At 43.0% G+C, this 20,017-nt stretch overlaps 3 protein-coding genes across 4 annotated transcripts; all 3 read right to left on the bottom strand.

The window, feature by feature from the left end:
* Positions 1–586: 586 nt before the first annotated feature.
* On the bottom strand, positions 587–8,779 carry LOC147191061 (uncharacterized). Of its 2 annotated transcripts, XM_086137298.1 has the most exons (11): positions 8,459–8,779; positions 8,314–8,382; positions 7,224–7,248; positions 4,750–4,836; positions 4,530–4,678; positions 4,334–4,450; positions 4,197–4,239; positions 2,978–3,761; positions 2,787–2,904; positions 1,835–2,024; positions 587–1,760 (listed from the first exon to the last, which is right to left on the bottom strand). In XM_086137298.1, the coding sequence occupies exons 1-11, from the start codon at positions 8,516–8,518 to the stop codon at positions 1,489–1,491; spliced, it is 1,914 nt and encodes a 637-aa protein (XP_085993424.1). In that variant the 5' UTR covers positions 8,519–8,779; the 3' UTR covers positions 587–1,488. The 2 variants fall into 2 exon arrangements, with proteins under 2 accessions (XP_085993424.1, XP_085993425.1); XM_086137299.1 differs by lacking the exon at positions 7,224–7,248.
* A 664-nt stretch (positions 8,780–9,443) lies between these two features.
* Positions 9,444–13,556, bottom strand: LOC147191060 (regulation of nuclear pre-mRNA domain-containing protein 1A-like). Its single transcript, XM_086137269.1, has 7 exons — positions 13,189–13,556; positions 12,769–12,898; positions 12,347–12,453; positions 12,171–12,265; positions 11,223–11,349; positions 10,408–10,583; positions 9,444–10,171 (listed from the first exon to the last, which is right to left on the bottom strand). The coding sequence occupies exons 1-7, from the start codon at positions 13,337–13,339 to the stop codon at positions 10,073–10,075; spliced, it is 885 nt and encodes a 294-aa protein (XP_085993395.1). The 5' UTR covers positions 13,340–13,556; the 3' UTR covers positions 9,444–10,072.
* A 221-nt stretch (positions 13,557–13,777) lies between these two features.
* On the bottom strand, positions 13,778–16,690 carry tube1 (tubulin, epsilon 1). Its single transcript, XM_086137268.1, has one exon. The coding sequence runs from the start codon at positions 16,150–16,152 to the stop codon at positions 14,761–14,763; it is 1,392 nt and encodes a 463-aa protein (XP_085993394.1). The 5' UTR covers positions 16,153–16,690; the 3' UTR covers positions 13,778–14,760.
* Between the last annotated feature and the right edge of the window lie 3,327 nt (positions 16,691–20,017).

Genomic DNA, 20,017 nt, shown 5'->3' with positions numbered 1-20,017 from the left:
GAAAACAACTATGTGAAAAGTGTTTATGGTCAATACAACTTGAAAATGAAATATCAGTGTTTTTGTGTTTCATAAAATTCGATTTTTATTCTATTTGTAGTTAAAAAATAAAAACTGCAAAATAAATGTTTGTGTAAAAGGTCTTCATTAACAAGGTGAAACATATTTCATAACTAATTGTTTCAGTTGCCCTATTTTTGTGTCTATTTGACTTAATTAAAAAAAAAATACTACAGCAAATTCCTGTACCAAGTACAGTGGCCATATTTTTTTTGGTGTGTATTTCAAGAGTAATTGCAAACTATAAAATAATGGTAATGAGATGTTGGCACTTACATGGAATAGTGTTGCATATTAAAGTTTAGTTACTATGACACTGTCATGCACCATTTTGGATGCCCAGCCCACATGGGCTTCTAAGACACACACACAAAAAAAAAACAGTAGGCAGACATTCACAAATATGTCAAAGAAAAATATTCCCCTCACATTGTATCCAAGCACATAAACAGAAAAAATGAAGTGACTTATACTCAAACTCTTAAGAACCTATTTTGGCATCGGTTAGCAAAAGGTGACAATACAAGGCAGTCGACAAATGTTTTATTCACGTCTCCTGAAAAATAATCAACAATGGAAAAGGTGCACGCTGTGTAAGTGGTGAGCACATCCGTCTCAAATTGCGAAGTTCTCCCCGTCCTGGTGTGGGCCTTCTCATACACTCCAAAATCAGGCAGTTTTACATTCAAACACAAATTGGGTGAAATTGGATCATCTCACACGGCAACCTGGTCGGGTATCATTGCATCAAAGATCACAGATGTGCTTGTTTATCTTTTTGTGACTGGCTGATGACCAGTCCAAGCTGAACATCACCTTCACCCAAAGTCAACCAATTTAGGTTTTAGCTCTCTCGCAACCGTAATGACAACATATTGAACATCACCTTCACCCAAAGTCATCCAATTTAGGTTTTAGCGCTCACGCAACCGTAACGAGAACATACAGTAAAGAAATTGTTGCGTAGTCAACAAAGATAACATCCATCCATCCATTTTCCGAACCGCTTGATCCTCACTAGGGTCGCGGGGGGTGCTGGAGCCTATCCCAGCCGTCTCCGGGCAGTAGGCGGGGGACACCCTGAATCAGTTGCCAGCCAATTGCAGGGCACACAGAGACGAACAACCATCCACGCCCACACTCACACCTTGGGACAATTTAGAGCGTCCAATCAGCCTGCCATGCATGTCTTCGGAATGTGGGAGGAAACCGGAGCGCCCGGGGAGAACATGCAAACTCCACACAGGGAGGCCGGAGCTGGAATCGAATTGGATATTTGATTGATCTGGATATTTAAGGTGGCGCATTTAAATCAACGTACCTCTGCACTGTGAAGCCGATGTGCTAACCACTGGACTACCGGGCCGCCCACAAAGATAACATATTATTTGAAACATTTAATTCAAAACTGAGGCTATGAGACACTAATTATTGTAAGGATGAATTCCTGGACAGTAATTCCAGGATAGTGGATGTGAGTTTTTGCAGACTTTTGGAGTACTGAGGCTTCCGGTGCAACCCGACAGGCCTCTCCATGTCCAATGGCGGCGAACGGGAATCAAAAAAACTCTTGGAGAACTGTTGCTGGTCACACTGCTGGAACTGTAGCCGCTGCTGGCCGCCTCCTTGGAATTGTTGTGGAAACTGTGCTTGCTCATCCAGACGAGATGTCGTGTACATCTGTTGCTGGGCAAAATCCGCTGAAGCACAGGAGAAAAGGTGACAAGATAGATTCTGGATAGAGAGCTGATGTTGTGAAACTTACACTCAGTACCTTTGTAGCGGTGACTGTTCAAATCGCTCGGCTCACTGCATCCTTGATGCTGGTCCACCTGCTGGCCATCACGCGTGTTGTTCCAGTCTCTTCCTCCTCCGTAACAGTCTTCAGCTCTTCTGAAGTCGGACTCTTCCTGGAATGTCTTGTCGCGTTGTGAGGGCGTCTGCAGAATTGCAGGACTGTTTTGCTGATTGAAAAGAGAAACAAACAAAAAGGCCTTTTACACGGAACCCGGCCAATTAGGACTGCAGGAGGACGGCATTGCTTTCGACAAACGATGGTAAACTCCACCCCAAAGTGTTTCCCCCATTCACTTTGACTATGTGATGGAGAAAGACGAACCTAATATTATCATGTTTTAAAGTTTCATTTCAGTATATGCTTGATTGACCTCGAACGGCATGTTCTCACAACTTGTACACAATGGAGCACACAGAAAAAAGGGCCAACTTGAAGTGAATAAAGCCAAGTCCTCATTAACTGATAATGTCGGCAGGAAGGTTCAACATCGGGAGGGCAGCATGATAAGCCATTGTTTGTACCGAGAGATGTTTTGGCCTGTGAGGGGCGTATCGGTGGGCTGGGTTGAGAGGTGTGACGTGATGAAGGGAGTGTTTTTCTGATATATCACTCGTAATTTGCATACACAATCAATAAAAGGGCCGGCAGAGGTTGCAGGGGTCAGGTGTCAGTTGGTAAGCGCACACGGAGTGGCTTCGTAGAAAACTGCGCCTCCTGCCGGCAGAAAAGACAATCTCTTCCTTGAGTCTGGTTGTTCAACTGTCCGAGTGAACATCTCTGACACTATGTGACATTTACCTCGAAAACTAGGACATTTGCAAGTCAACATTGGTACATTTACCACATCGGCTAATGTTAATACTCCCCAAAACCTGGCATGGGATGATGGGTATTAAGAGAAATTGTCATTTGGATCACGATGCACTACCTGTGAATGTGAGAACCGATCGGGATGCCGCATCGTTCTGCGGGTCTCCCGCTGGTACGTTCCACCGCCTGATTCCAGAGGAGCTCTGAGCTTGGCATCTCGGGGTCCGGCATTGAACCTGTTGACCAATAATCCGGGGAAGTTAACTCATGGCAACAAGAACAAAAGAACACGAACAAGAACTTGCTTACATCGTGTTGGCCACCGCCACCTCCTCAGGTGTGGCGTCCGAGAAGCGACTCTTTCTTTTGCGTCTACCGGATACCTCGTCGCCTGCAGGACCCCTCATGAAGCGGCGGAAAGGCTCCGGAATGGCCGACATGCTCCTGGAAACTTCCTGAGGAGTCTGGGAGTTGGCGGCTACAGCCGAAAACGACTTTGCTGGTCGCATTCCGTGATTGTAATCCGTCAAATGCGCAATAGGCTTGTCCGAAGGTAACCGAACATTCCTCGTGGGAGGTTTCGGCACGTTTGTTCCGAGCCTCACACCTCGATCATTGTCAGCGGACCACTGCTGGTCATCTCCTTGAAAGCCAGGACTATGCTGATAATCAAGACACAGGGGCTGAAACTGACTCCTTCCCTCCTCTGTCAAAAACTCATTTTTGGCTCCCTGCTCTCCGTAGGTGGTGTAACCCTCTGCGGGTCGATCCCAACCCCATTGTGTCTCCTTGTAGGGCTCCACCGTTCTTTTTTGTGTGACATCATTATGGAGACGATAACCCAGGTCCGAACTCTTTCCCTGAAGAGGAAACCTCTCCCAGCCGTCCGCCTTCGCCGGCTGCTGATCCCACAGCATTGTCAACTGTCTGCCTCCCGCCAAATTCATCGGGCGAGCCTCGGCCGGGACGAACGGGGCTCTGCTCACAGGATCCGGCAAAAAACGACCGCGGTCCGTGTCTTGGGATTCCTGCTTCCATTGGAGCTGGCCTGAGATGTTCGGTGGGTCGACCTTCGGCATCTGCCAGGGGGGAACTACACAAGCAACTTTGAACATTGAAATCGCCACCACTGCCCAACCTGTACAGCAGTCACTTCATTGTGTATTTGTGAGCCAAGCTGCAGGTACTCAAGTATCAAGAGAGAAAATTACAGGTAACAAAAGAAAGCACGCATTCAAGAACCAATGAGAATCAAGCTACTGGTCCGCAAGAACCAAGCTCCCAGTCCTCAAGACTCGAAATAAGTCACGAACCAAAAAGAAGCAAGCCACGGTTTCACTTGAACCAAGCTACCCGCACTTTGGAAAAACCACCTATTGGTCGTCAGAAAACAAGATGGAGGTACCTTTGCTTGTACGAATCGGATTTATTGATGCATAAACTGTCGCCATGACAACACCGCGACCTATTTCTGCCACCGTTTGTTTGCACTCATAACTGCAGGCGCTCTTACTGTGTATTTATTTACCTCTTGTCATTCGGTTTCCCACATTCTGCATTTTCTTCATCGGCTGCAACATAAACAGAAGTTTTTTTGGTTTTTTTTGTGGTTCTTCCTTTTCACTTTTTGGATATGAGGACAAGTTAGAAGAGCACGCATCTTACTTTGGGACATCCGCTTCCGTCCTGCCGGGCGATGATCTCCGCTCTGGTGCGAATGACTTTGCCCGTTTGCATCGCCAAGTGTTTATCCCAAGTAACCAGATCTGGACGCTTGTTCTCCTGCAATGATACATTGCTTTGTGTCACACTATTATTATTAATTTTTTTGAAAAATGTGTAGAAATATGAACTGTATTACAATATATTTCTGCCTGTGTCTTCGCCCAATCACATGATGGATCATTTCCGGGGGGTACCCGGTGATGTTACAAAGCGTGCATGTGTATCGGGGCCCCATACTGGCATGGGCCGCATTCACACACGGCACCTCTTCCAAGAAGTTTAAACCTGAAATGGGAGAACACGATTCTTACGGCACATTAATTTAAGAGCTGAAAAGTGCGCTCTGCGGTACGTACCGATTACTGGTTCGTCAAGGTTCAGGTAATCCACGTATTGTAAAATATCGTCAAACTTGGGGATGATTTGTTTTCGGACCATGTGACCTGACAGCACCACCCAAAAAAAAAAAAAAAAAGACGCATGACGACAAGGCAAGAGTTGAATCCATTTTGAGTTTTTTCTTACAGTACACTGCTTAAATTATAACCGAAAAGACTAGAACGCCACGTTCATTTATTTTCTGAACCTGGTTAATTCATTCAGTACCAGCCAAGTTTAGACCAAGTCTGAAAAGACGTTTAAAAACGTCTTTGGGAGTGAATGAGTTTATTTTTATAATTGACAAAATGTTCACCTTCTCTAAGTCATTATACGTATGCATGCATAGAGAGCAAGTTTGGCATTGTTGCACGTTGGGACACCTATTCAAGTGATGTCCATACTGGGAATGATGCCTCAAGAAAATCAGAAGAATTTTCGATGTCAGCGTGAACCTTTCAAGACCTCCAGAAGAAAAGTTCTCAAGTAAAACCCTCTACGGGGGTCCGCATGCTAGGAAAAAAAAGAGGTGACGCCATTGCCCATATGACCAAAACCCGGCACGGTAAAGGATAAAAATAAAAAACAGAATAGTGAGCGATCAATCCTGGAGGTTTCTGATCCAGCCTGCTTTGTTAATCGTTAGGGTATTCTGGTGCAGCCAACACAACCTGGAGCTGAACACGCTCAAGACGGTAGAGATGATCGTTGACTTCAGGAAACATCCCTCACCACAGCTGCCCCTCGCACTGTCCAACTGCCCTGTGCCAAGCGTCGAGACCTTCAAGTTCCTGGGAATCACAGTCTCCACGGACATGAAGTGGGAGGTGCTAAGACAGTTCCACACGGCAGTCATCGAATCAATCCTGTGTTCTTCCATTCACGGTTTGGTTTGGGGTCGCCACAAAAAAGGACAAAATCTCACTGCAACGGGCAGTGAACCAAAACCAGCAGATATTCAAACCGCTTCTTCCCTCTAGCCATTAACTCTCGAAACAGTAACCCAAATCGACTTGTATAGTGGCTCTTTGCAATTTTGCACACCACTGTGGAAGAGCATGACCGCAATAATCATTGTAGCTCCAGCTCTGTACTTACTTGAACCATTGTCAGTGATCTCTATTCCACAGCACCAGACACTTTTAAGCGCTCAAGGACTTCTGTACAATTGCACTTAAACGTGCTCTACAAATACGGCTACTCGTCACTTTAAAATGGCGCAATGATTTTCTGCACCAACTGTGCTAGTATTGTATTAAGATTAAGATATCCTTTATTTGTCCCACACTGGGGAAATTTATTCTACCACTGATCGATCACTTTAGCTCTGCTTGATACTTTGCACATTGTCTCACAGCTGTCATTGGGTGGTACTACCGGCACAACGGTACCCTTACATTATGGCATATCTTTCCATACTTATTTGTCATGTCCTTGTTTATCGTAGTTGCTTGTTATTGATGGTACTCGGGCAGCTTGTACTACCGGGGACAAATTCCTTGTGTGTTCTACATAGTTGGCCAATAAAGATAATTCTGATTTACAAAAAAAAAAAAAGTCGCAACTACAAGAGCCAGGCACCGTTTACAGAAAGTAATGCAGCTTTGTGCAGCATCAACACAAAAACACAAAAAAATAAAAAAAAGAGCATCACTACATGTACTCAAGAACCAAGAAGAACCAAGTTAAAGTTCCTCAAGAGAAGAACCAAACTCAAGAACCAAGCTTTGGGTGCCCAAGAACAACGCTACACTTACAGCACTTTAGAACTTCAGTTCTTCTGTAGGGGGGAAAAAATTGGTCAACTTCGCAACACAAAGCTACAATGGCGACAGAAACAAATGATAAATGGAGACAGGAAAAAAAATGAGCTTCCCGCGTTGCCTGCATCTGGTTGGTCTTGGATTTTGCCTCAGATGAGTTGCAGCAGTACGGAAAGTGTCAGAACACGATTCCCTACAAGATCACCACTAGGAGAACATGGGAGAACTCTGTTGGAACCCACAAGTTGAGTCTGGTGCTATGTATAAAAACATTCCCAGTAACTTCATTTCCCAACACAAAGCTATGATTCCAAAAGAATAACAATGACATGAATTTAAAGCAGACAAACTTCCTCAATTTCTTGCAACTGGTTGGTCATGGATTTTGTTTTCGTTGAGTTGCCACAACCATTACAGGACTTTGTTCTCTGCAACACCACCGCAATGAAAATTCTGTAGAACTTTGCCGGGACTCGGAAGTGAAGACTTGATAATCCGATTGAAAATATCAGTGGCTGATAGCAAACGACCACAATTTCATAGACATGGAAAATGTCTGCAAAGAACAAGCAACAGTTCCTGCCTTTGCGTGTGCACCTGTACATAACAGGCTGACAGGAAAGTTGAGCTAACATACGAGAGGCCATGGCAGACCCCAAACGGCTTGATGGACAACTGAGTCTACTTACCAGCGGCGACGGCGGCATCCTCTTTCTGCCAGGGGATGAAAGGAGAGCAATTAAAAAATAAAAATCAGTCATTGCTGAGCACGTGTTGATGGCTCTACGGTGGAAACAGACATCTTTAACATTGAGGTCATTTGATACATTCATTTTAAGGAGAACCAAGCACTCAACTACCAGTCAAAAATTTGATTGTACTGATTTGGGGGGGGGGGGGGGGAGCGGACAAAGTGGACAAACGGGATCACAGGTGACTAAACTTACAAAGTCCTCCATCCTTACAAAAGTTGTTTTCGGGTACAATAAAAGAACAAGGCATTGCTTGATTCAGGTCGAATGTACTCAAGAGGGTCTGATCCCAAATGTTCTTATCAAGGTATCCAAGAGAAGACAAGACAAACATCAAAGAGAAAAGAGTTTGACAAAGAAGCGACACTAAGATGTGAGTATTGATTCAGTTGATTAGGACCAGAAGGTGTTTGGTTCGAGATGAGCCACGGACCCCCCAAAAGTGGTGTATGAAAGTTGGAGTGTGTGTCAGAGATTGGAGAGCTAGTAAAACCTAGGGGGTGAAAATTGAGTTTTCCTCTTCCTTGACATTCTTGAGTCTCAAGATGTAATCAAGACTGTTTCAAGCTCGTCAGTACTTGTGGTACACAGTGGCATCAAGACAACAAATGGCTGCAGAGCAGAAAACAAGCCATGTTCGCCATATGCCAAGACTTGGTGGGAAAAGCAGAAAAGGGATGTCGTCTTTTCTTCTGTGAACATCAAGACCACGCGTTTTCTTCACTCCTGGTTGACAGCCAAGTGGTTTTGCAATGTTTATTGTCATGAAAAGATGTAGAATGCCTGATCTATTGCTCCTTGGTGGCTGAACAGCGTCCCGAAGGCTCCTTCTTGCTGGCTCCCGTTTTGGCTCCAAATGCTTAAAATAAAGCTAAAAACTTTATCCAATGAGTCAATACAGCGCTTTAATACAGACTCAACATTTCACCATTCTGAAAGAGGTCATTTCTAACAGAACTCATCTTTTTGTGGGACGACTGGAGTCGTGTACAACAATCATGTTTTATTATGACAAAATGGTATGTACCTTTAAGTGTCCCGGCGTGGTCCCATGTATCTTTAACAAATCGAGGCCCTTTACGTATACTTCGCACACCTTGACGAATGAAAAACAAAAAGTCAACAATCTTACGAAATTACGACGATGCCACACTCCATTTTCGCTCGCTTACCGAACATTCCATGAACTCCGTTTCCGAGTCATCTTCGTACGGAGTTGTCAACCCGTCCATTACTACTGAACTCGATCTTTTCGTTTAAATTTCACCAGGAGCGCTGACGATAGCACTTGAGACTAAGCTAACTAGCATGCAAAGGCAACGTGGCTTGAAATGGAAGCTATTTCGGTTTTAACGTAAACCATAAAATGAAAGATGTATTGACTATATTTCCGTTCAAGTAATATTTTAGGACGATAAGTATATCATTCGTCTTACTATTTAATCTTCATCGGAAACAATGCTACTCCTAGTCAATTTGTTGGTTTGCGACTCCAAACCATCCACTTCCGGGTGAGCACATAGTATGTAGATGAAATTATCATCGACGCCCCCTCTCGACTCAGCGCTATACTGCATGCCCAATTTAAATTAAAAAAAGCAGCGTGATCTTGTCATGATGACTGCTTTAGGTTACCCTGGAAATTAGGGCTTCCATTTCACGCGACAAAACTTAATCACATGCCATAAAGTACGGCAACCTAATTCTCATTACACAACACGATATCGTCTTGTCGTCACGCTGTCGCCATCTCCTGGTCAGTAGGAGAAATGCTGTCGGTGACAACTTCCGGGAATCAACAGTGTCGTGACGATTGTTTTTTTTTTTTGCATTTGTGCCTCGTGCTATACTGTATTCTGTTTTTGTGGTAGAAATAAAAATGTAAAAAAAAAAAACCTGTTACTAGACTTTTCTTTACTCGTTCCAGTCAACAAACGAGAAAATCAAGCGGTCTTTCAATTTTGTTTTCATTTTAAAACAAAAATGAAATAACTAGTCGTTTTTCTTTTCAATATCCGCTTCCAACCGTAATATCCAACGACCAAAAAAAGACCTGGACCTTCAGGGCCATTTGAGTTTGAATCTCAATTTCTAACACAGAATTTTCGAAAAATTAACATCTGGTTTTGAATATTAAAACACGTGGGAAAAAACATGTTGAAATAAATTCAGTTTATTAAAAAATAAGCATCCTAACCAATTCTGTTTAAAACACTTTAAAATCGGAATTCGAATGAACAAATTGTCTTACAATACACTGAATTTCTTATAAAAAGACAACAAAAATCATATACAGTAGACACTGTTTTTTTTTCAGTTCAAAGTTTTGATTTTGATCCTGAAAAAACATATTGGAAATGCAAATCCCACCACAGAAGGCAGAGGTATACAGTACCTTCATAGCCATTTTTCTTTATTGGACACCAGCGGATATGTACAAAATGCCACAAACAGAATGGAAAAATTTCATATTGACATGAATTCATACATAAGATATTTACATGCAGCCACGTATTCTTACCGCTATGTACACTGACTCCTTAATCACACTTTTGCAATTGGATCTTGAATGAACAGTTCATACAGAATATTGGACAAAACAAGTTGGCAAGAAGGGCGGGCTATAATGAGTATACATGGGAACAAAAAACAAAAAAAAAGCAATAATAATATGCATTAAATGAGCAAAACAAGGTGAAGGGATTGAAAACACACTGCTGTTATTTGCACTGGAAAAAAAAGACAACAAACTGCTAAAAGAGGAGAGAGCGATCCCAGGTTGAATGTCAGGTGGAGGAGTTGTGTAGTCCGCCTGGGAGATTGTTCAAGCGGGATCGCAGCTCTTTTCGGACCTGGCTCACTCGGGCCAGTTTGCGTTTGTATTCCTGGAAAAGGAGAAAGAAAAAGCCACGGAAATCTGGATTTTTGTCTTGTAAAATTAATTACATTTACAACATCTTGATTTAAAAGAAATGTATCACAAAAAGCAAACCTTTGGCAAAAAAACAGCACCAAACAACAAGATCAGTCCTCCCCCCGCCGTCCTCCCCTTCTTTAAAAAATTATTACGAAGTGACTCAACCCCCCCCCCCCCCCCCCCCAAAAAAAACTTATTACGGACCTCGAGTTTGTGCTCGTTGTGCACCAGACCGTCCCGCTGGCTCTGCAGGAAGCTGGTCAGCGTGCGCGTCAGCTGCCGCCGGTCGTCGATTTCGGCTGCCAGGCGGCCGCTGTAATCGGCCAGCAGCATGCAGGCGTCGTCCACCTGGCGCGAAAAACGTGCGCCAGACTCCTTATCTGAGACAGAAACGCAATAGGATGTGATACACACTTCATTTGTCCCAACCCAAAAGAACTACTTTAAACGGTACGGCCAAATAAAAAAATTAAATACCATTTCAAAATACTTTGTATGAAATACAGAAGTAGATAAAAAATAACTACCGTACAAGTCTGACATGACAAACAAAATGCAAATAAATAAATATTCATATACATATTATAAGTACTGGTCCACACAACAATCGTTAAGAGCTGGGCCAAAAACTTTAGAAAATACTTTTTTTTAACCAAACTAAAATATGTGAAATTTTAAAACTCATATTTGAAGTAAATTAAGAAAATGACCAGTTAATCAATTCTGACATAGCTAAAAAATGCCCATTTACATGTATATTTTTTTTATGTCAAAGCTGTGAAAAACATTGCTCAGTTTTGATTAAAAGTTTTTAAAATTAATTTTAAAAATTCATTTTACATTGAGGAACAAAAATTCTTCAGATGTCAGATATTCTTGTACAAGATCCAATTTGACTTTGTTCTGAGATTCATCAAGTATAGTTAACGTTGTGGCGTGCGAATGCCGATAAAAATAACAGCACCACGACGCCGAACGTCATAAAAGATGTCTGACGTGAGTCCAATGTCTCCGCCTACCTGTGATCCTGTGCAGCAGCGACGTGTCCTGCACCTCGGCGGGCAGCGAGGAAATGCGCTGACGCAGGAGTGAGTCTTCCGAGGTGGCGTTCTCCAGCTCCTGAAGCGCTCGGATCAACTCAGACGTCTGTCAGGACGACACCAGCACAACATGAAGCCTCAAACTCAAGCGCGTTTTATGACGGCGGCCGCCTCGGGCCGATCAGAAACCAGAAGAAAGTCACTTCCTGAATAAAGGGAAAGATACATTCATTTTCCCCAGAGGCAGCTTCATGCATTTAGATAATTCGATGATGTCAATGCCATTGGGCTCTTCAGCATTTACAAGTGGTGTAAAAAAGGGGGATTTTGAGCTGGGCCTTGTGCTTGTGTGGCTGCTGTAAAGCACCTCATTGTCACCCATATGTGTGCACGTGTCATGGTGAGAAAGGTGGACGTGTTAGGAGGGGAAAAGAAGTGGACAATAAATTTTTTTTAAATCCTTGAGTTGATAGCCATTGTGTGGGTTGGGGTTTTGAGCTTGGCGTGGCTGCTTTAGAGCGCCCCGTCGTCCATGTGTGCGTCACGGTGAGATAAGTGGACGTCCCAAAAGGGAGGATTTTATTATTTTTTTCAAGAAGTCAGAAATGACAGTCAGAGTGAGAACTGGGTCTTTTGGCTGACGTGTCTGCTTTAGAGCATCTCACTGTCTGCTGCAAGTGCACATCATGTGTGTGGACCAGTACTTTGCACTCATGTGGCCGCCTGAGAGTGCCCCCAGATGTGAGCGTATTCATTACAGCGTGTGGAGCGGGGCTTCAGGCTGGCGCGGGCGCTTTAGAGCCCCTCGTTGCAGTGAGGAAAAAGCCCCACAGCCACCCAGTATGATATATTTTGGGAAATGTGGACAATAGATTGTGGAAACCGTTTCAATTTCATCCCCTTTTACTACACAGTCAAGGCCAGGACCTGTGGGGGCTCGGCTGGAGAAGTCTGTCCTGAAAAGTTGTCGTTCAGGGCTTGGATGGACTCGTAGGACCTCTTCATGGGCTTCTTCTCGCCATCTGCGCAACATCACAGAAGACGATGACTCATCAGCATACTGTTGCAATTACGCGTGAGACGAAAAGCAAACGGGAGCTTACAGAGGACTCTGGACAGCTGGTCGAGGAGCTCGTTTTCGTAGACGGCTCTCTCCTGCCAGATGGACAACACCCGGCCTAATTGCTTCTTACAACCGTCCTCGCACTCTCTGAGGGTCAACGCACACCATGACAACAAACTGAAGGCTACAATTTGTTTGCGACACTGGGTTAGCACAAGGTCAGGGGTCACTGTTGGCTACTGATTCATGTATCCCCGTTACCAGTTTCATACACACTTCTGGAATAATACATTTGCAAAAATGACCTTCAAATTGTATGTTTAGAATAACTACTTCATCCATGTGAAAACACTGAATACATTGGGTACTATTTGGTGACCCCTGGACTAACGTAAGGCACATATACAGTACAGATACACACACACGCGCGCCCGCACACAGGAGCGCGTAGTGCAAGCATACCTGTAAACATGTTTGAAGGCATCAACGATGACCGGTGCGAAATCCTGCGTGAACTCCGGTCCTTTCCGTTTGCTGTTCTGAATGACGTCATTAGCCAAGTAGAGGAAAGTCAGCTTGCGTGACACCGGAGCTGCACACACAAGCAAGGAGAGTACTCATGTCGTGATAAGAGAACTTAGACTGCAACATCAAGAAGCTGCTGACGGCTAAAGCAGATGTAACACTCAAGGCCGGTCTTGATCTGATGAGTTAAAGGTTTTAATTCCTGGTTAGGCTGATCGCAAGTACTTTCGTCACGATCCATTATCTATAATTGTAAACACAAGACACATTACGCACTTGGTCGCTGGTCCCCCGGAGGTCGCCTGCACCACGACCTTGCTGACAAAGAACGCTTTCAGATGCCCGGACTTCGCTTACCTTTAACGAGCTCGTTGTACCAAACGTGCACGATGGTCTTTGAGTGCTTCCTGTGGTGGATGAGCCAAAGAGACAGCGTCTGGACGCTCTGCTGAGAGTTGCTTAGCTCGGACAGTTTCTTCTCGAGAGCAGCTTCGGAGAACGAGGACATGTCGACCGCCGCACAAAAGTCGTCGCTTAGCCGCCTTACCGACCAGCGTTAGCGTTGGTGTTACAGTTTCCTATATAGATGCTTCTTGATTTGTATTGTTATTTATTTTGCTTACTTTAAATGCTCCATACGCGAAAATACAACCACCTAAAATTAAAACATGTTAGCACACCGCTCACGCAGCGCCATTCTTGACTAGCCTAGCATAGCACGGTTGCCTGCGCGAGGCACTTCCGTATCTTGCTATGACGCGTTCATCACTGCCTGAATTTGAACGTTCAAAATGTCCATTTTTAATTCAAATGTATTCAAAATTATTTTTGAAATTTTAAGAGCGTGATGACCAATTGTACACAATATATTTGATTACTTGAACATATTTAATTGTACATACGTGACCCTATATACTACAGCTTAAAAAGATGCCTAGAAACACTTACTGTCGTTGTGACGCTCTTACATTATCGAAATTCTACATTTTAATCTAAACAATGGTTAACATTCACGTGATTCATTGTCGTTCGACCACCAATAAACAAGCTTTTGTTTTGCACCATAGTCATAATACTCACCATTATCGTATCAGGCTAATGCTCTGGTACGTCAGCGCGTCGGCCATATTGGATGTGGACGATCTGCAGTAGATTACTGCACATAAGGTCAAGCAAGGTCATCTTTATTGTCAAATATGCTTTATGTATAACATGCAGCACAGTTGAAATGTATTTCCTCTCAATCCTCAGTGCAAACATGATGTGCAATAAAACACAGCTAAAGATAGCAACTACACTGTATAAAAAGAAATAATTATGTACATCTAAACAATATAAACAACGGAAACTGTGACTATTGTGGGTTAAAGTGAGGTAGTGCATTGTGCACTACGCGGATGTAGTGATTTCAATTTAGAAATTAAGTATCTTTTGGGGGGGATTTAAAAAAATCTCTGTTTAATGTAACCAATCCAGCTTTGTGTTGCTCACGCTGGTTTACAATCAAGATTGATTTCATCATGATTCACAGTTCATGTCTGAATTCATCCTTGAAAATGTTGTTGCTGTACACTGAGACAATCATACACTATGCTATATTTGCTAGTAGCACAAAATTTCAGCAGTACAGTCAAACCTCGGTTTTCGTCCATAATCCGTTCCAGAAGGCTGTTCGAAAACCGAAACCCCGGTCTTTAAAAAAATAAAAGTTTATTTAACACGTCTGCTCACAATGGAAAGCGACACGAGGAAGCGTCACTTCCTCGTGGAAGGAAGGCGAGAGGAGTTAAGTGGTGCATTCAAGTGCGCCCAGTTTGTTCGAGAACCGAAATTTGTTCGTCATCCGAGGCATAAAAAACTCAAAATTTTTGGTTGAAAACCGAATTGGTCGAGAACCGAGACGTTCGAAAACCGAGGTTTGACTGTATTTTATTTTGCAATTTTTAATCTCGCTGCAGCAGGAATTAATTTCCCCACGCCAGCATCCAGATCATGATACTCCTCAATCAAAGAGTCAAGGGACGTTACGGCCTCTGAGAATAAACTTTCCTCCATCCCCTCAACTTGCAGGTAATGGTGTAAGTGTGCCTTCTTCCTATAAAGTTTGCAGAATCGTTCTCTCATCTCCATGAATGTGGATTTGATAGCAGTGGTGTTGGCTAAGGCTAACAGGGATTGAGAGTGACCAACAGGAGGCACAGAACAAAGACTTGTCTTCCAGCCGTCTGGGTTCCATGAAACAAAAGGCACTGTGGGCTTTAACCTCTCAATATTTCGGTGCAGGTCTGACATGTGAACATTCCCCCTTAGCATGAGGGCACAGCCAAGGTAGAGACTGCGCTTCGGGTCTGTTTTGATTAACTGGTATCTTTTACTGAAGACATCGCTAAAGAGCTTATCCAGTTTTCTGGTTGAGTCGCTGTGACGCGGCAATGCGGAGACAGGACTGAGACTTGGAACCAGATAGTGTAATCGAGGGAAAGGAACCAGGTTCATGGCAATTTCATTTAGATCCATGTTGAGGGAACCCTCAAAACGTGCAGAACTAGTAAGGTTGAGTAACATGTTAGCAACAATGGCATTCATAGCATCGAAAGGCTTCTCTGGCCCAGTCAGCCTATCCATTGCTGAGACTTTGTTGCCTTTCGTGTGTTGTCCACCATGGCACGCATATTCCATCTTTAACATCTCGACCAGTGCCTGGTTCTCTACAAGCAGAACACAGTCAGCATTCTCTGTGAGCACTCTCATGGCCAGCATACTGTTGTAAGGTGACACAATGACATCATCGTCCACGGATGGGTAGACAGGTATGACAATACGACACACCTCAGGGAATTCATCCTCGAGAAGACGCAGTACTTTGGTCCCTAGCCCTGAACCGGTACCTCCTCCCATCGAGTGGATAAGAAAAAAAGATTGCAGACAGTGGCACTGCTCTGCTGCCTTCCTCAGCTGATCCACAATCTTGTCCCTGGAGCTCGAACCGTACGTCATGTGTCCAACTGCCCAGTTGTTGCCCGCACCCGACACACCTGTGAGGAGCTGAGTGCTGTCGAAAATCTCTCCCAAAGGCCCCTTCAGGATCTCACTGATCACACCCTCCTCCATGTCCAGCAGCACCGCTCTTGCTTTCAGCTGTTGGATTCTCCCATTCTCACCACAAGAGTCTCCATTCGGATTGTGGAAAAAGGTGCCGGTGGTATCGTCATAGCATCCCTTTTTGTTGAAATGGGCATGCTCTCGCAAAGCAAGATCCCAAAAGCGACAACCAATCTGGTTTCCACACTGTCCGACTTGAACTATGACAGACTGGGTCATTTTTAATCCCTTCAGTCACCTAACTCTTGTTCTCAAAGTCGCGACACAAAACATGAGCTAAAAAGTGATTCAATGCAACTGCCGCTGCTGTTTGGACTTTCTTCTTCGTTTTCGTCTTCTTCGTCTTCTAGGAACAAAACAGTACACTGCTGACCATCCTTAACAAGTGCAGCAGCGCTTATATGTGGCCATAAAGTCTCATTGCAACGTGAGTAATTATGAGAATTATTTTTACTTAGAAACACAGGAAGTAATTGTTAACCTCGTACTGCTGCTGTGGCTTCTCTTTCTCCTCCTTCTTTGTCATCCCTTTTTTATTGGGAAGATTTTTTGTGTGTGTATTTATTTCGAATTTAGAATCGAAAACAATTTCTCGTTTCCATCTTGAAGCCATTCCTTCATCGCTGAACATTTTTAAAGTGCAGCGGCGCCTTTATGTGGTCACTCAGGCTCACTCCAGGTCACTGGAAACACATGACACGTCGCTGTTTTCGTTTGTTGAACACACACCACAATAGGTAGGGGTCACAATCACTATCAGAAGACGTAGAAAAAGCCAATTTAGCCAATAATGTGATAAACATAAGCAGTACACCTTTTGAAATGTATATCATACAAATTAAATTAAATCAAATGAATTTAACCCAGCAGACGTGAACAAAATTAACGTGTAATTTATAATTTATAATGAAAAAATAATTGGGAGAGTAGTTTTTTTTTTACATTTGCCTTATTTTAACCCCCAGCCACCCCTCCAAACACACACACACACACACAGAAAAGGCCAAAGAGCTAAACATGATGGGGGGCGGGCGGGGGGGTGGGGGGGGGGTTGCACACTTTTTTCCACAATAAACAAAAATGTTTAATGTGCACGAAAGGATAAGACGCTCTCTGATGTAAGACATTCTTTCAAAAGTGCACATTTCTGCGGTGTTCCATTTTGACCGACTGTATCAGGGTCACACCGTCTTTTGTACACTGATAACGTTCAGGAGGCAACATATGAGTCCCGTCGTCATGGCAACCAGAGGAAGGGAGGTTCATGTTTGTGTGTTTGTCGGCAGATTATTGGAGCGACCCAGATTGAGAACTAGCATGCAATCGTTTTTTTTTTTTGTCTGTGTTTGACAGATGAACAGTAAAACACTCTAATACCATACATAAAATTAGTTCTTATTCTAGTTTAATGTGATTGGGGAAAAAGATGAACCAGGAATAAATCATACTCAGTCATAATATTATGGCTAATAATATAATGTGGAATTTATTTAAAATGTAAACAAATATTTCATTTAATATCCTTTTTAAAGTATGCTAATTAGAAATGCATTTTTTACATTCAAAAGTATAGGGCATGTAAAATAAATGAAAATAGAAATCTATCACAAATTGTGTTGTGGCCATTGACAATCTGAAATCCATCTATACATCCACACAGGGGAATACATACCAAAACCACAAAACTAAAAAGTTCCTTGGCTGAGGTAACAATCTTTGTCTTGCAATTTGTTTGCATGTTTGTGTGTGTGTGTGTTTGTGCTTTGTGAGGATTAACCCCCGTCTCAGGCTGTGATCACCCAAAGTGGCTCAAACCGCCATAATCCGTCGCAGCGATGGATTGTGGGAAGGATCATCTTTGCCCCTGTCTGCCTGCTGAAATTTCAAATCAAATTTCAATTGGAATTACTTTTAAATCGATCAATTTGAATGAAGTTTTAAATTATATGCATCGACAGTAGAATAAAAGTAATATAAATACAATTCACGTTAAAAAGACTGGTACGATTATTTTGTTAATTATTACTACAAATCCAACGATATCCCATGTAGGTGATGTCACACGAGCGTTCATCTTTGCGATTTATGACAACGGAAATGAAAAAAAAAAACATTCAACCTACGGCTGCTACGTAATAGTTCATTTGGTACCGTTTATCAAGTTTGACAGCCAAAATGTAAAAGAAAAATAAATAAATGAATAAAAACAATTGTCACAAGTCTCCTGTATTTTTGTATACAAACATTACAAAGTGAATTTTCCATAATACTTCCTGATCTGGCCACGTGGCGGCACTGCCGCATCCGGGTCGCCTGGTCACGTCTTACTCGTCGTCCTCGTGCGCAGCCACGCCCACCACAACCCTGGGGGGGGGGGGGGTGGATTGCGTCACACAGAGGCAACACCCAGCACAGTCAATAATTAGTCACCAGGAGCATGTGATTAATAAAACAACAACCAGCAATTCCATCTGTTAGTCATGAGTTCATGTTCGGTATTTTGTCTTGTCTTCATTTTTATTTTAATCAGGGATATTTAGTACAATAAGCATGCAAAAATAAAACAGTCAATGAATAAATCAAAGTATGGTTGAGTTCGGCGGCCCGGTAGTCCAGTGGTTAGCACGTCGGCTTCACAGTGCAGAGGTACCGGGTTCGATTCCAGCTCCGGCCTCCCTGTGTGGAGTTTGCATGTTCTCCCCGGGCCTGCGTGGGTTTTCTCCGGGTGCTCCGGTTTCCTCCCACATTCCAAAAATATGCATGGCAGGCTGATTGAACACTCTAAATTGTCCCTAGGTGTGAGTGTGGGCGTGGATGGTTGTTCGTCTCTGTGTGCCCTGCGATTGGCTGGCAACTGATTCAGGGTGTCCCCCGCCTACTGCCCGGAGACGGCTGGGATAGGCTCCAGCATCCCCCGCGACCCTAGTGCAGAGGTACCGGAAAATGGATGGATGGATGATTGAGTTCTTCATTTCCATCAATGCAACTACAATACTAAATACTAATTAAACTAAGGAATGAAATTTACAACAGGGAAATATATAAAGTAAGTAAAGTAAATTAAAACTACATTTTTTAAAATTGAATATGGAGATATGGAATGCAAAGAGTGGAAAAAAAGTCCACAAATGTAATTGTGATGCAGATTTAACAATGTCGTGAAAGAGGAGAGAAATATTTTGATGGACAAAAAAAATACATAAGAGTAAAGAAATAAAATTACTGTACAAAAATAAAATACATGGATTTACAGAAGTTAAAAAGAATACAAAAAAAGTACTAATTTAATTGCAATACTCAAACTGTAAATAAAGTGTACATCGTTTTTAGGAAGTATTCAAAAATAAAAAGTACACAGAAGAGAATAGAGATATTAAATATTTAAAAAAATGAAAAAAACATTTAATTGTAATATACATAATATTGTAACTATAACGGATATACACATTATCCATCCATTTTCCGATCCACTTTATCCTCACAAGGGTCACGGGGGGTGCTGGAGCCTATCCCAGCCGTCTTGAGGCAGTAGGTGGGGGACACCCTGAACCGGTTGCCAGCCAATCGCAGGGCACACAGAGACGAACAACCATCCGCGTAAACACTTACACTTAGGGACGATTTTGAGCGTACAATCAGCCTGCAATGCATGTTTTTGGAATGTGGGAGGAAACCGGAGTACCCAGAGAAAACCCACGCACGGAGAACATGGAAACTCAACACAGGAAGGGATCGAACCCATGACCTCTGCACTGTGAGGTCGACGCATGAACCACTGGTCAACCGGGCCGCCTATATACATTATAAGAATGTTAAATGTTAAATGCAAATAAAATTTATTGTACAATGCTATGCCTTAAGAGCATTCAACAAATGTCCTGTAGTTAAAAAAAAATACATCAAGGGATTCTTAAGCTTATTTTCAAGTTCCAAACAAGATAAAACATTTGCTTGCCTTTGAAAGTTTCAATTATTCGTAATCACCTTTTTTTATTGACGCGTCTCAACATGAAGTCGGTGATACCGAGTCACTAACCTTTGATTTACAATACGCTGGATTCATATGACCTGCTTTGTGTTAATT

The sequence above is a fragment of the Hippocampus guttulatus genome, chromosome 18, assembly GCF_054856545.1.
Source record: "Hippocampus guttulatus isolate MCC_2025c chromosome 18, RoL_Hgut_1.0, whole genome shotgun sequence".
NCBI classification, from domain to species: Eukaryota; Metazoa; Chordata; class Actinopteri; order Syngnathiformes; family Syngnathidae; genus Hippocampus; species Hippocampus guttulatus.
The sequence above is the reverse complement of the archived record's forward strand: the minus strand, read 5'-3'. Positions and strand labels throughout refer to the sequence as shown.